This window comes from Oncorhynchus masou, chromosome 7 (genome assembly GCF_036934945.1).
Source record: "Oncorhynchus masou masou isolate Uvic2021 chromosome 7, UVic_Omas_1.1, whole genome shotgun sequence".
NCBI lineage: Eukaryota > Metazoa > Chordata > Actinopteri > Salmoniformes > Salmonidae > Oncorhynchus > Oncorhynchus masou.
Genome location: NC_088218.1, coordinates 5,608,294 through 5,625,050, shown reverse-complemented (window position 1 = coordinate 5,625,050; position 16,757 = coordinate 5,608,294). Strand labels below are relative to the sequence as shown.

The following is a 16,757-nucleotide window of genomic DNA, read 5'->3' as shown; positions in this document are numbered from 1 at the left end:
ACAGATAATAATACCATTAGGCTGTATCTTTACATTAAACACCAGAGTGTGTCAGATTTCCTGTCATTCCAATTCATTAAATACCCCTTGATCTTCAAGAAGAGGACTGGGAAATGTAACAACATCACCCCGGGGGAGTTGAGAAGAGGACTGGGAAATGTAACAACCTCCACAGCCATCCACAACATCCACAACCTCCACAACATCCACATTCTCCACAACATCCACAACCTCCACAACATCCACATTCTCCACAACCTCCACAACCACCACAACCTCCACAACCTCCACATTCTCCACAACCTCCACATTCTCCACAAAATCCACAACCTCCACAGCATCCACATTCTCCACAACCTCCACAACCTCCACAACATCCACAACATCCACATTCTCCACAACCTCCACACAACCTCCACATTCTCCACAACCTCCACATTCTCCACAACATCCACAACCTCCACAGCATCCACAACCTCCACAGCATCCACAACCTCCACAACATCCACAACCTCCACAACATCCACATTCTCCACAACATCCACATTCTCCACATTCTCCACAACCTCTACAACCTCCACAGCCATCTACAACCTCCACAACCTCCACAACATCCACAACCTCCACAACCTCTGAAACATCCACATTCTCCACATCCACAACCTCCACAACATCCACATTCTCCACAACCTCCTCAACCTCCACAACCTCCACAGCCATCCACATTCTCCACAACCTCCACAACCTCCACAACCTCCACAGCATCCACAGCATCCACAACCTCCACAGCATCCACAGCATCCACAGCATCCACAACCTCCACAGCATCCACAACCTCCACAGCATCCACAACCTCCACAACCTCCACATTCTCCACAACCTCCACAACCTCCACAACCTCCACAGCATCCACAGCATCCACAACCTCCACAGCATCCACAACCTCCACAGCATCCACAACCTCCACAACCATCCACAACCTCCACAACCTCCACAGCCTCCACAACATCCACAACCTCCACAACATCCACAACCTCCACAGCATCCAGCTAACCTCCAAAGCAGCATCCACAACCTCCACAGATTTATCCAAAACATTGTCCACAACATCCACATTCTCGCACAACATCCATTTGATTCTCCACAATCCTCCACAACCTCCACACACACTCCACAACCTCCACAGCATCCACAACCTCCACAGCATCCATAACCTCCACAGCATCCACAACCTCTCCCATCCACATTCTATGCACAATATCCACATTCTCCACATTCTCCACAACCTCTACAACCTCCACAGCCATCCACATTCTCCACAACCACACATCCACAACCTCCACAACATCCTACATATCAGTCCACAACATCCCATTCTCCACAACATCCACAACCTCCACAACATCCACATTCTCCAAATGTCCATATCGCCCAGCTACACCTCCACAACCTCCATGTGTTATGCAGCCATCCAGTGATTCTCCACAACCTCCACAACCTCCACAGCATCCACAACATCCACAACCTCCACAACATCCACATTCTCCACAGCATCCACAACATCCACATTCTCCACAACATCCACAACATGTACATAAGCCATCCACAACATCCACAACATGTACACAGTCACCCACAACCTCCACAACATCAACAACCTCCACAACTATCCACAACATCCACAGCATCCACAACTATCCACAACATCCACAACATCCACAGCATCCACAACCTACACAACATCCACAACATGTACACAGCCATCCACAACCTCCACAACCTACACAACATCCACAACATGTACACAGCCATCCACAACCTCCACAACCTACACAACATCCAAAACATGTACACAGCCATCCACAACATTCATCAACCTCCACAACATCCTACAGCCATCCACAACATTCACAACATCCACAATATCAACCTCCACAGCCATCCACAACCTCCACAGCCATCCACAACATCCACATTCTCCACAACATCCACAACCTCCACAACATGTACACAACCATCCACAACATCCACAACCTCCATCGTTATGCAGCCTAGATATCAGTAATACAGCCATCCACAACATCCACATTCTCCACAACATCCACAGCCATCCACAACATCCACTGCTTCTCCACAACATCAGCAGATATCAGTACATGATGTCCACAACATCCACAACATCCATCAACCTCCACAGCAGCCAGATCCACAACATCAACCTCCACAGCCATCCACAACATCCATCAACCTCCACAACATCCACAACCTCCACAACATCCACAACATCCACAACCTCCACAACCCATGACACTAAATAGTATTAGCTAAATCCGAAATCTGTAGCAGTGTGATTCACAAACATTTTTTTTACTTATCTATTTTTTCCTTAAGATTTATTTTTCTTAAAACTGCATTGTTGTTTAAGGGCATTGTCAGTTAGCATTTCACTGTAAGGTCTACAGCTGTTGTATTCCCTGGTTGATGAATTCTACAGCACATGTTCTCACATTACCAAATAACATTTGATTTGATTTGATCAATGCGACATTACGCAGCCTAGATATCAGTAATAAGTGATGTCCATATCGCCCGTTGAGCTCCACCACTGCTGTCATCCTTACCTCCATGTCATCCAGTAAAAGTGATGTCCATATCCATTACACCAGTGTCATTTTTACAAGTTGGATCATCTTTGGATGCCGAGACATTACCAGCAGACATCCAGCTCCATTGGAAGACATTAGTTTGGACATGTAGACTTACAAAAACCAGTATTCCTGCTCTTTAGACATTACCCCACAATCCATCAAATTACAGTTAGACATTACCAGCTCTGTTACGTCATAGTGATGTGGAATTACAAGACTTAAACATTACCAGCAGAGATTACTGTGGATTTGAATGTCGACATTACCAGTGAGAAAACAGAAATCTGTCATTACCAAGAATTGTTTACCAGCAAACATCCAGTTTACCAGAATTTAAATTACCAGTAACATTACCAGCAGACATTATCATCTAGTTTTTTACAAAGTTATCTGTACATTACCAGTATTACCCAGAGACATTACAGTAGACATTACCAGCAGACATTTTACCAGTAGACATTACCAGCAGACATTACCAGCAGACATTACCAGTAGTTACCAGTAGACATTACCAGCAGACATTACCAGTAGACATTACCAGTTACCAGCAGACATTACCAGCAGACATTACCAGCAGACATTACCAGTCATTACCAGATACATTACCAGTACCAGTAAACATTACCAGCAGACATTACCAGTCATTACCAGCAGACATTACCAGTAAACATTACCAGCAGACATTACCAGTAGACATTACCAGTTACCAGAGACATTACCAGTGGAGGAATTACCAGCAGACATTACCAGTGACATTACCAGTGATTATCAGCAGACATTACCAGTGACATGGAGCATTACCAGCAGACATTACCAGTCATTACCAGCAGACATTACCAGTAAACATTACCAGGACATTACCAGCAGACATTACCAGGACATTACCAGTAAACATTACCAGCAGACATTACCAGTAGACATTACCAGCAGACATTACCAGCAGACATTACCAGCAGACATTACCAGTAAACATTACCAGCAGACATTACCAGTAAACATTACCAGCAGACATTACCAGCAGACATTACCAGTAGACATTACCAGTAGACATTACCAGCAGACATTACCAGCAGACATTACCAGCAGACATTACCAGCAGACATTACCAGTAAACATTACCAGTAAACATTACCAGCAGACATTACCAGTAAACATTACCAGCAGACATTACCAGCAGACATTACCAGTAGACATTACCAGCAGACATTACCAGTAGACATTACCAGTTGACATTATCAGCAGACATTACCAGTAGACATTACCCGTTGACATTACCAGCAGACATTACCAGTAAACATTACCAGCAGACATTACCAGACATTACCAGTAGACATTACCAGTTGACATTATCAGCAGACATTACCAGTAGACATTACCAGTTGACATTACCAGCAGACATTACCAGTAAACATTACCAGCAGACATTACCAGTAAACATTACTCACAGACATTACCAGCAGACATTACCAGTAAACATTACCAGCAGAGATTACCAGTAGACATTACCAGCAGACATTACCAGCAGACATTACCAGTAGACATTACCAGCAGACATTACCAGCAGACATTACCAGCAGACATTACCAGTAGACATTACCAGTAGACATTACCAGTAGACATTACCAGTTGACATTACCAGTAGACATTACCAGTAGACATTACCAGCAGACATTACCAGTAGACATTACCAGTTGACATTACCAGCAGACATTACCAGTAGACATTACCAGTTGACATTACCAGCAGACATTACCAGCAGACATTACCAGCAGACATTACCAGTTGACATTACCAGCAGACATTACCAGTAGAGATTACCAGTAGACATTACCAGTTGACATTACCAGCAGACATTACCAGTAGAGATTACCAGTAGACATTACCAGTTGACATTACCAGCAGACATTACCAGTAGATATTACCAAGAGGGAGGCAGGCGATAATCACCCTAATGTAGGTTTGATCCATAGGTTCTCTGTGTGTGTGTGTGTGTGTGTGTGTGTGTGTATGCATCCATCCATCCATGTGTGTGTGTCCTACCTGCTCTGTTTCTCCATGCTAGCCACTCTGAGGTGTTCCCAGCGGGAATTGAGGAGGTTCATCTGCTCCCTGACCTCTTTCTCCTCCTCCTCCGTTAAATGGCCCTCACCCAGGAGGGCACTGCCCGCACGCAGCACCCTGCCCACACTGCCCTGGTGGGACGTCAGCTCCACCATGTAGCCCTGAGAGGACACAGACAGGAAGGGACGTACACACACACAGACACACACACACACACACACACACACACAGACACACACAGACACACACAGACACACACAGACACAGGGACACACACACACACAGACACACACAGACACACACACACACACACAGACACAGGGACACACACAGACACAGGGACGAACACACACAGACACACACACACAGACACAGGGACACACACACACACACACACAGACACAGGGACACACACAGACACAGGAACACACACAGACACAGACACACAAAAACAGCGCATGTAGGCATACACAAACACACACACACCCAGTACATGTTATAGTATATAATGAACACACAGGGGGGAAACCCAGAGTCAGGTTTTCCACCTGAACAGATTCCCTTCATCTTTCCTTTCTTCTTCCATTGCGTTGTTATTCATTATTATAAACTAAACAACCCTTGGACTTTTTACACATTGTGTTGTTTTACAGCCTGAAGTTAAAATTGATTCAACTGAGATGTTTTGTCACTGGCTTACACACAATACCCCATAATGTCAAAGTGGAATTATGTTTTCGATTTTTTTTTAAACCAAATTAATTAAAAATGAAAAGCTAAAATGCCTTGAGTCAACAAGTATTCAAGCCCTTTGTTATGACAAGCTGAAATAAGTTCAGGAGTAAGAAATGTGCTTAACAAGTCACATAATAAGTTGCATGGACTCCGTGTGCAAAACAGTGTTCAACATGATTTTGGAATGACTACCTCATCTCTGTACCCCACACACACAATTATTTGTAATGTGCCTCAGTCGAGCAGTGAATTTCAAACATTGATTCAACCACAAATACCAGGGAGGTTTTCCAATGCCTCACAAAGAAGGGCACCTATTGGTAGATGGGTAAACATAAAAAAGCAGACATTGAATATCTCTTTGAGGATGGTGAAGTCATTAATTACACTATGGGTGGTGTATCAATACACCCAGTCACTACAAAGAGTCCTTCCTAACTCAGTTGCCGGAGAGGAAGGAAACCGCTCAGGGATAGTTACTCCACAATACTAACCTAATTGACTGAGGGGGAAAAAAGAAGCCTGTACAAAATAATAATGTCTACAAAACATGTATCCTGTTTGCAACAAGGCATTAAATTAATACTGTAAAATAATTGCTAAACAATTAACTTTTTGTCCTGAATAAAACGTGTTATGTTTGTTCATCGCTCTTAAAAACACACAATGTAACAAAGAATGATAAAGTATGATAAGATTGATGAAGAATGATAAAGCATGATAAAGAATGACAATAATGCACAAAGAAGGTTTGAAAGTTTTGAACTTGAAACCCTACAGTACCTCGTGTGTAATATGGTATAGATCCCCTCGGGGGTGTCCCTACCTCGTGTGTTATATGGTATAGATCCCCTCGGGGGTGTCCCTACCTCGTGTGTTATATGGTATAGATCCCCTCGGGGGTGTCCCTACCTCGTGTGTTATATGGTATAGATCCCCGGGGTGTCCCTACCTCGGTGTTATATGGTGTCCCTGTCCCTACCTCGTGTGTTATATGGTATAGATCCCCTCGGGGTGTCCCTACCTCGTGTGTTATATGGTATAGATCCCCCTCCCCTCGGGGGTGTCCCTACCTCGTGTGTTATATGGTATAGATCCCCTCGGGGTGTCCCTACCTCGTGTGTTATATGGTATAGATCCCCTCGGGGTGTCCCTACCTCGTGTGTTATATGGTATAGATCCCCTCGGGGTGTCCCTACCTCGTGTGTTATATGGATACCCCTGGGGTGTCCCTCCTTGACCTCCTCCTCTACGTGAGAGGAGATGGGGGCCCTGGGCCTGCAGGCCATCCTCTGCAGACAGCAGCCAGGTCAGGACCTCCTCCAGGATGCTCTGGTAGTCTTCCAGCTGGGTGGCCCCAGGGGCCAGGGGGCTCAGGGCCCGCTCCAGGTCATCCTGACTGCCCCCACGCAGCAGCTGGGTCTGGGATGGGGAGGCGGAGAAGAGGGGAGATGGAAAAGGGGGGAGGGAGGGAGGGTTAGGAGAGGGAGATGAGGAAGTGGACTGAAGAGCGTGGTTAGACTCACCACTGACAATAAACAAATTGCTCTCTTGGAAATGGCAAGAGAATCGTTCCCAACTACATTAACACGGCTTCCTCTCCTAGGGAGTCTCAACAGTCTGAAGACTTCCTGCCTTGAAGGGAAGGGAGTGTGATGAGGAATGAAGTCTGTGGTGCCAAAACACATTAGAGGTGTGAAGCACAGAAACACAGACACCCCCGCATACACACACACACACGCACAGGCACACACACACACACGCACAGGCACACACACACACACACACGCACAGGCACACACACACACACGCACACGCACAGGCACACACACGCACACACACACACACACACACACACACACACACACACACACACACCTGCTGCACACACAGAGGCAAACAAAAGGCAACACTCTATCCAAAAGCATAATTACAACATACACACACACACAAACACACAGACAGACAGAAACACACATTGACTCATGGTGACAAAGCCAAACACACAGGTGCATTAGTCAGCAGCACAAACAGAGCGTCTGGTGTGTTGTGTTGTGGTGCTGCTAGCCAAGCTGTGCTGTTGCCATGCCGTTCAGAAGCTCCACATGCTCTGTAGACACAGACATACTCTGAGATTTGTGTCAGTCACTGGTACACCTGGAGAACCCAGATAACTGTTTATTTAGCCTGGGGGGGGATGTGGAGAGGCAGGCCGAGCTGAGCCTGGTCGAGCCAGAGACACAGGGCGCGTTCCAGGTTGTCTTTATTGTAGTCATGTTGCACAGATCATCAAATCTCACAATGCCCAGAGAAGTGTTCAACTGCAATGAAGACTACCTGCTACGTAGCCACAGGCTCAGCCTCAGCTCTGTTCAGCCATGGATGGACACCCAGGAGGAGAGGAGAGGAGAGGAGAGGAGAGGAGAGGAGAGGAGAGGAGAGGAGAGGAGAGGAGAGGAGAGGAGAGGAGAGGAGAGGAGAGGAGAGGAGAGGAGAGGAGAGAGCTACAGCTGTGAGACTAGAGACTGGGTAGGTAGTTAGCAGTAGACAGACCTGCTCAGTAAAGCGTCTCCTCTTTTGTTCAGGTGACTTGACATATGCAGCTTGACTGTAGGCATAGCTTTTATAGTGAGGTTTAGGAGAGGTGGAGGGGGTACGAACCCGCCCCTGAGACACACTCACTGTGATCTGAGAGAGACAGAGAGACAGGGAGAGAGTGAGAGAGGGAGAGAGGGCGAGACAAAGAGAGAGAGGGAGAGAGAAAGACAAAGATAGAGACAAAGGGAGAGAGAGTGAGAGGGAGAGAGAGGGGGGACAAAGAGAGAGAGGGACAAAGAAAGAGAGATAGAGAGGTGGGTAGAGAGAGATGAGAGGGAGAAAGACAAGAAGGAAGAGAAGAAGAGAAAACAAGAAGAGGGAGGGAGAGGAAAAGGAGAGAGAATTATACAGAGGAAGGGTGAAGGACAAGAAAAGAGAGGAGGAGTCAGAGGGAGGAGAGGAGAGGGAGAGGGAGAGGGACAAGAAGAGAGAGGGAGAGTCAAAGGGAGGAGAGAGGAGAGGGAGAGGGACAAGAAGAGGGAGAGTCAGAGGGAGGAGAGAAGAGAGGGAGAGGGAGAGGGACAAGAAGAGAGAGGGAGAGTCAGAGGGAGGAGAGAAGAGAGGGAGAGGGAAGAAGGACAAGAAGAGAGAGGGAGAGTCAGAGGGAGGAGAGGAGTGGGAGATGGAAGAAGGACAGGACAAGAGAGGAGGAGTCAGAGAGAGGAGAGGAGAGGGAGAGGGAAGAAGGGAGGATGGGATCGAGGGTAGGAGTGAGAGAGAAAGACAGAGGACAGCCACAAAGGCATGTGCAGTTGGATGGGTGAAAGGGTGAGAGCAAGTGAAGGAGAGAGATTAGAGGAGAGAGAGTGGAGGAGAGTGGAGGAGAGAGAGTGGATAGATTGGAGGAGAGAGATTGGAGGAGAGAGATTAGAGGAGAGAGATTAGAGGAGAGAGATTAGAGGAGAGAGTGGAGGAGAGAGTGGGGGAGAGAGAGTGGAGGAAAGAGAGTGGAGAGATTGGAGGAGAGAGATTTGAGGAGAAAGAGTGGAGGAGAGACAGTAGAGGAGAGAGTGGAGGAGAGAGTGGAGGAGAGAGAGTGGAGAGATTGGAGGAGAGAGAGTGGGGAGATTGGAGGAGAGAGTGGAGGAGAGAGAGTGGAGGAGAGAGAGTGGAGGAGAGAGAGTGGAGGAGAGAGTGGGGGAGAGAGAGTGGAGGAGAGAGAGTGGAGAAGAGAGAGTGGAGAAGAGAGAGTGGAGGAGAGATTGGAGGAGAAAATGAAAGAGATGTGAAGGGCAACAGAGACAGTTTAGAAAATACATGTAGAGTAGATCAGCAACACATAAAACACAGAGAGAGCAGCATCCATTATACTGGATTAACCCCTAAAGACAGAGAGAACAGCATCCATTATACTGGACTAACCCTCCCCTACTGTAAACTCCCCAGTCTGAACAACAGAGTCCGGATCAGAATCCGTTCACATCTCAACAATACACTGTGAGCCAGGCTGGATGACAGCTCGGGGCCCTTTCTCACAGAGTTTCAGAATAGGACTGCTGATCTAGGATCAGGTCCCCCTTGTCGAGATGATTGTATTCGTTATGACCTATAACTGATCCCATATCAGCCAGCATTCCTACTCTAAGAAGCTTGATACATACGGACCCTGTCTTCCCCAACTGAACATCCTAAACCCAGGCCAATCCCCTGAGCTGCAGCTGAATATATTCAACTGTGTAAACTCATCCAGACCATTCAGCCTGGGAACTGAACCGTCGCCCTGTCTGCTGTCTGTCTGTCTCCCTGTCTGTCTGCATCAGAGTGGGAGAGATAGTCCTGTCTGTCTGCATCAGAGTGGGAGAGAGAGTCCTGTCTGTCTGCATCAGAGTGGGAGAGATAGTCCTGGCAGTCTGCATCAGAGTGGGAGAGATAGTCCTGTCTGTCTGCATCAGAGTGGGAGAGATAGTCCTGTCTGTCTGCATCAGAGTGGGAGAGATAGTCCTGTCTGTCTGCATCAGAGTGGGAGAGATAGTCCTGTCTGTCTGCATCAGAGTGGGAGAGATAGTCCTGTCTGTCTGCATCAGAGTGGGAGAGATAGTCCTGTCTGTCTGCATCAGAGTGGGAGAGATAGTCCTGTCTGTCTGCATCAGAGTGGGAGAGATAGTCCTGTCTGTCTGCACCAGAGTGGGAAAGATAGTCCTGTCTGTCTGCATCAGAGTGGGAGAGATAGTCCTGTCTGCTGTCTGTCTGTCGCCCTGTCTGTCTGCATCAGAGTGGGAGAGATAGTCCTGGCTGTCTGCATCAGAGTGGGAGAGATAGTCCTGTCTGTCTGCATCAGAGTGGGAGAGATAGTCCTGTCTGTCTGCATCAGAGTGGGAGAGATAGTCCTGTCTGTCTGCACCAGAGTGGGAAAGATAGTCCTGTCTGTCTGCATCAGAGTGGGAGAGATAGACAGACAGCAGACAGGACTGTCGCCCTGTCTGTCTGCATCAGAGTGGGAGAGATAGTCCTGTCTGTCTGCATCAGAGTGGGCCTTCTGTCTAGAGTGGAGAGATAGTCCTGTCTGTCTGCATCAGAGTGGGAAAGATAGTCCTGTCTGTCTGCATCAGAGTGGGAGAGATAGTCCTGTCTGTCTGCATCAGAGTGGGAGAGATAGACAGACAGCAGACAGGACTGTCGCCCTGTCTGTCTGCATCAGAGTGGGAGAGATGGTCCTGTCTGTCTGCATCAGAGTGGGAGAGATAGTCCTGTCTGTCTGCATCAGAGTGGGAGAGATGGTCCTGTCTGTCTGCATCAGAGTGGGAGAGATAGTCCTGTCTGTCTGCATCAGAGTGGAGAGAGAGCCCTGTCTGTCTGCATCAGAGTGGGAGAGATGGTCCTGTCTGTCTGCATCAGAGTGGGAGAGATAGTCCTGTCTGTCTGCATCAGAGTGGGAAAGATAGTCCTGTCTGTCTGCATCAGAGTGGGAGAGATAGTCCTGTCTGTCTGCATCAGACAGGGACTGTCGTCCCTGTCTGTCTGCATCAGAGTGGGAGAGATGGTCCTGTCTGTCTGCATCAGAGTGGGAGAGATAGTCCTGTCTGTCTGCATCAGAGTGGGAGAGATGGTCCTGTCTGTCTGCATCAGAGTGGGAGAGATAGTCCTGTCTGTCTGCATCAGAGTGGGAGAGATAGTCCTGTCTGTCTGCATCAGAGTGGGAGAGATAGTCCCGTCTGTCTGCATCAGAGTGGGAGAGATAGTCCTGGCAGTTGGTGTTAATGATGATAAATGAAGTGGATAATGACGTCTTCCAGACAGCGAGACTCATTTCCCTCTCTCTCATCTCTCTCTCATTCTCTCACTCTCTTTCTCTCCTTCTCACTTTCCCTCTCTCTCTCTCTCTTTCTTCCGCTCTCTCTGACATTCACTCTCTCTTTCCCTCTCGGTCTCTTTCTCTCTCCCCCCTTTCCCTCTCCGTCTCTCTCGTCTCTTCCTCTCTCCCCCTCTCCTTCCCTCTCTCTTTCTCTCTCCCCCTCTCCGTCTCTCTCTTTCTCTCTCCCCCCGTCTCCGTCTCTCTCTCACTCTCCCCTCCCTCTCTCACTCTCTCTCTCTCTCTCTCTCTCTCTCCCTCCTCTCCCTCTCTCTCTCTCTCTCTCCCTCTCTCTCTCCCTCTCTCTCTCCCTCCCTCTATCTCTCTCTCTCTCTCCGCCACATATCCATCAGTCATTATCACAATTTATAGTCCCACATCAATAGAACAGTGACTCAGAAAGATAGCAATTAAAGGAGTTAAGATAACATTTATCATTAAATGTTTTGCTCACTAGGTATATTTCCACTACAGCTACACTACTGAAAGACCTTGTCTATAACAGCTGAACCTGTGTGAACTGGGATGGAGGGTGTTGGATAACAACACTATACCAGGGATATGAGATGACAGCAGTGACATCACAGACATGCGGATTACGTCCCAAATGGGACCCTATTAGTGCACTGCACTCCTCCCCTCCCTGGGAGGCCCAAGACCCTTCACTCCAGAGGCCCTGGGAAGCCCAAGACCCTTCACTCCAGAGTCCCTGGGAGGCCCAAGACCCTTCACTCCAGAGGCCCTGGGAGGCCCCAAGACCGCTTCACTCCAGAGGCCCTGGGAGGCCCAAGACCCTTCACTCCAGAGGCCCTGGGAGGCCCAAGACCCTTCACTCCAGAGGCCCTGGGAGGCCCAAGACCGCTTCACTCCAGAGGCCCTGGGAGGCCCAAGACCCTTCACTCCAGAGGACCTGGAAAGCCCAAGGGCAGCACATAATTGGCCCAGGAGTCCCATAGGGCAGCACATAATTGGCCCAGGAGTCCCATAGGGCAGCACATAATTGGCCCAGGAGTCCCATAGGGCAGCACATAATTGGCCCAGGAGTCCCATAGGGGAGTCAGGGCACATAATTGGCCCGGGAGTCCCATAGGGCAGCACATAAGGAGTTGGCCCAGGAGTCCCATAGGGCAGCACATGATTGGCCCAGGAGTCCCATAGGGCAGCACATAATTGGCCCGGGTCCCAGTCCCATCCCATAGGGCAGCACATAATTGGCCCAGGAGTCCCATAGGGCAGCACATAATTCCGGGAGTCCCATGGCCCAGGAGTGGCCCAGGAGTCCCATAGGGCAGCACATAATTGGCCCAGGGAGTCCCATAGGGCAGCACATAATTGGCCCAGGAGTCCCATAGGGCAGCACATAACTAGCGACCCATGGGCAGCCATAACCGGACTCGTGTGGGCTGCAGGCTGATTTCGGTCGTCAGTTGAACGGTGTTTCCTCTGACACATTGGTGCAGCTGGCTTCCGGGTTAAATGGGCGGTTGTTAAGAAGCGCGGCTTGGTGGGTCATGTTTCGGATGACGCGCGATTCGACCTTCGATTCTCCCGAGCCACGTTGGGGAAATACAGCGATGAGACAAGATCGTAATCACAACACCCCAGGGGGGGGGGGGGCATTTGGGACCTGACTCTGAACACGTAGTGAACTAGCTGGAGGACAGACTGAGACCACAGCTGACAGACCCAGAGACCCAGTAGAACAGACAACATCATGTCACAACACAACAGCTGAACCAGAGAGAAATACCCACAGGGAGCAGAAACAATAAAACAGTCAACAACTCTGATTTAAAGTCCCAGCTGTTCCAGCTGCTAACGCCTAGTGATTTCTTCTGCTTCGGTTTGCATGGCGGCAGACAGAGAAGCACAGAGAAGGCATGCAGCCCCAGGGGACCTTGGGAAAGAAATGCCATCTCCCCATTCTGAAAACGGCAGAGTAACATATAGAGATACAGACGGCCTGCACCCTATTCCCTATATAGTGCACTACTTTAGACCCTAGCACTATAAGCCCTGGTCAAAATTAGTGCACTATATAAGGGAATAGGGTGCTATTTGAGACACAGTACTGGATGCCATCAGAACCATGGCGATAGAGTCATCGTAGTCATGGTGACGATGGCGTGTTACTATGGTAATAAAATGCCATTCTACCGTGGTGACGTCCTTGACTTTACCACGGTAACAATGTCATCGGAGTCAATGAGAGGGTGGCAGTCCAAATCAAAGGGTTGCACATCAAGATGAAGACTGATACGGACATAAACAAAGAAGATGTACATGAAATTGGAAATACTGTGATATCAGGATGACATGAGAGTGAGTATATGACTGGCTCCAGAATAAAAATGACTTAAATTGATAAATTGATTTGGTCTCTGTGGTGTGTGTGTGTGTGTGTGTGTGTGTGTGTGTGTGTGTGTGTGTGTGTGTGTGTGTGTGTGTGTGTGTGTGTGTGTGTGTGTGTGTGTGTGTGTGTGTGTGTCAGTGTGTGTCAGTGTGTGTCAGTGTGTGTGTGTGTGTGTGTGTGTGTGTGTGTGTGTGTGTGTGTGTGTGTGTGTCAATGTGTGTGTGTGTGTGTGTGTGTGTGTGTGTGTGTGTGTGTGTGTGTGTGTGTGTGTGTGTGTGTGTGTGTACCTGTTGGGAGTAGCGTTGTTGGGTCTGGATGGTGAAGTGTTCCTCCTGCTTGACGACGGTCCGAGGCAGAGTCTCTACTTCCTGGATGGCCTCCATGGTTACGCCCTGAGGCAGCACTTGGAACAGAGACGTTATGTACATGATGACTGACTTCTTATCAGGGTGCAGCACCGCCACATCTAGAGGGGGAGAGGAGGGGGAGAAGGAGAATGAGAGGGAAGACGAGGGTGAGGGAGAGGGGGGATAGAGGAGAGAGAGATGGAGGGAGAGAGAGAGACAGAAAGAGGAGAGAGAGATGGAGGAAGAGAGAGAGACAGAAAGAGGAGAGAGAGAGAGAGAGGGAGAGAGAGGGAGAGAGAAAGAGAGGGAAGACGAGGGTGAGGGAGAGGGGGATATAGGAGAGAGAGAGGGAGGGAGAGAGAGAGACAGAAAGAGGAGAGAGTGAGAGAGAGAGAGAGGAGAGAGAGAGAGAGAGGAGAGGAAGAGAGAGATATGGGTAGGAGAGAAAGGCAGAGAGAGAGAGAGGGAAGACGCAGGTGAGGGTGGGGGGGATAGAGGAGAGAGAGAGAGGGAGGGAGAGGGAGAGAGAGAGAGAGAGAGAATGAGAGGGAGATATGGGTAGGAGAGAAAGACAGAGAGAGATGGAGAGGGAGAGGGAGAGGGAGAGAGAGAGAGGGAGAGGGAGAGAGATATGGGTAGGAGAGAAAGGCAGAGAGAGAGAGAGAGAGGGAAGACGTTCCTGTGAGGGTGGGGGGGTTAGAGGAGAGAGAGAGAGAGAGACAGGAGAGAGAGAGAGACCCTAGAGAGAGGAGAGGGAGATATGGGTAGGAGAGAAAGGCAGAGAGAGATAGAGAGGGAGAGGGAGAGGAGAGAGAGGAGAGGGAGAGAGGAGGGAGAGAGAGAGAGAGAGGGAGAGGGAGAGAGATATGGGTAGGAGAGAAAGGCAGAGAGAGATAGAGAGAGTGAGACAGAGAAAGAACATAGGAGAGAGTGAGAGGGGAGTAGAGGGAAAAAGAGAGAGACTCAGTACCACTGACCACTAGACAATAAAACCCTTTGACAAGAGAGAGGAGTGCAGTGGAGGAGTGTAAAAGACAGTAATGTATTGTGTGTTTAAAGGTTCCTGTAGGTTCAGCAGGGTTCTATAGATCTTCTATCATCTATGATTCATCAAGGAAACCAGACAGTCATGCATCACATATGAGACCCTATTCCCTTCACAGTGCACTATAGGCCATAGGGCTCTGGTCTAAAGTAGTGCACTATAGGCCATAGGGCTCTGGTCTAAAGTAGTGCACTATAGGCCATAGGGCTCTGGTCTAAAGTAGTGCACTATAGGCCATAGGGCTCTGGTCTAAAGTAGTGCACTATAGGTCATATGGCTCTGGTCTAAAGTAGTGCACTATAGGCCATAGGGCTCTGGTCTAAAGTAGTGCACTATAGGCCATAGGGCTCTGGTCTAAAGTAGTGCACTATAGGCCATAGGGCTCTGGTCTAAAGTAGTGCACTATAGGCCATAGGGCTCTGGTCTAAAGTAGTGCACTATAGGCCATAGGGCTCTGGTCTAAAGTAGTGCACTATAGGTCATATGGCTCTGGTCTAAAGTAGTGCACTATAGGCCATAGGGCTCTGGTCTAAAGTAGTGCACTATAGGTCATAGGGCTCTGGTCTAAAGTAGTGCACTATAGGTCATAGGGCTCTGGTCTAAAGTAGTGCACTATAGGCCATAGGGCTCTGGTCTAAAGTAGTGCACTATAGGTCATAGGGCTCTGGTCTAAAGTAGTGCACTATAGGTCATAGGGCCCTGGTCTAAAGTAGTGCACTATAGGTCATAGGGCTCTGGTCTAAAGTAGTGCACTATAGGTCATAGGGCTCTGGTCTAAAGTAGTGCACTATAGGTCATAGGGCTCTGGTCTAAAGTAGTGCACTATAGGTCATAGGGCTCTGGTCTAAAGTAGTGCACTATAGGTCATAGGGCTCTGGTCTAAAGTAGTGCACTATAGGTCATATGGCTCTGGTCTAAAGTAGTGCACTATAGGCCATAGGGCTCTGGTCTAAGGTAGTGCACTATAGGTCATATGGCTCTGGTCTAAAGTAGTGCACTATAGGTCATAGGGCTCTGGTCTAAGGTAGTGCACTATAGGTCATAGGGCTCTGGTCTAAAGTAGTGCACTATAGGCCATAGGGCTCTGGTCTAAAGTAGTGCACTATAGGTCATATGGCTCTGGTCTAAAGTAGTGCACTATAGGCCATAGGGCTCTGGTCTAAAGTAGTGCACTATAGGTCATATGGCTCTGGTCTAAAGTAGTGCACTATAGGCCATAGGGCTCTGGTCTAAAGTAGTGCACTATAGGTCATAGGGCTCTGGTCTAAAGTAGTGCACTATAGGTCATAGGGCTCTGGTCTAAAGTAGTGCACTATAGGCCATAGGGCTCTGGTCTAAAGTAGTGCACTATAGGCCATAGGGCTCTGGTCTAAAGTAGTGCACTATAGGCCATAGGGCTCTGGTCTAAAGTAGTGCACTATAGGCCATAGGGCTCTGGTCTAAAGTAGTGCACTATAGGTCATAGGGCTCTGGTTTAAAGTAGTGCACTATAGGCCATAGGGCTCTGGTCTAAAGTAGTGCACTATAGGCCATAGGGCTCTGGTCTAAAGTAGTGCACTATAGGCCATAGGGCTCTGGTCTAAAGTAGTGCACTATAGGTCATAGGGCCCTGGTCTAAAGTAGTGCACTATAGGTCATAGGGCTCTGGTCTAAAGTAGTGCACTATAGGCCATAGGGCTCT

At 48.5% G+C, this 16,757-nt stretch overlaps 2 protein-coding genes across 2 annotated transcripts in view; one reads left to right on the top strand and one right to left on the bottom strand.

The window, feature by feature from the left end:
* The window catches only part of LOC135542929 (dystrophin-like), a gene marked incomplete at its 5' end in the record, with an annotated part of 841,859 nt that overhangs the window by 211,799 nt on the left and 613,303 nt on the right, over positions 1-16,757 (top strand).
* Positions 1-16,757, bottom strand: part of LOC135542898 (dystrophin-like) — a 264,431-nt gene that overhangs the window by 132,609 nt on the left and 115,065 nt on the right. The window contains 5 exon segments of the mRNA XM_064970044.1: positions 4,689-4,870; positions 6,644-6,712; positions 6,714-6,860; positions 7,998-8,132; positions 13,972-14,150. Coding sequence (XP_064826116.1) covers positions 4,689-4,870; positions 6,644-6,712; positions 6,714-6,860; positions 7,998-8,132; positions 13,972-14,150 — 712 coding nt within the window.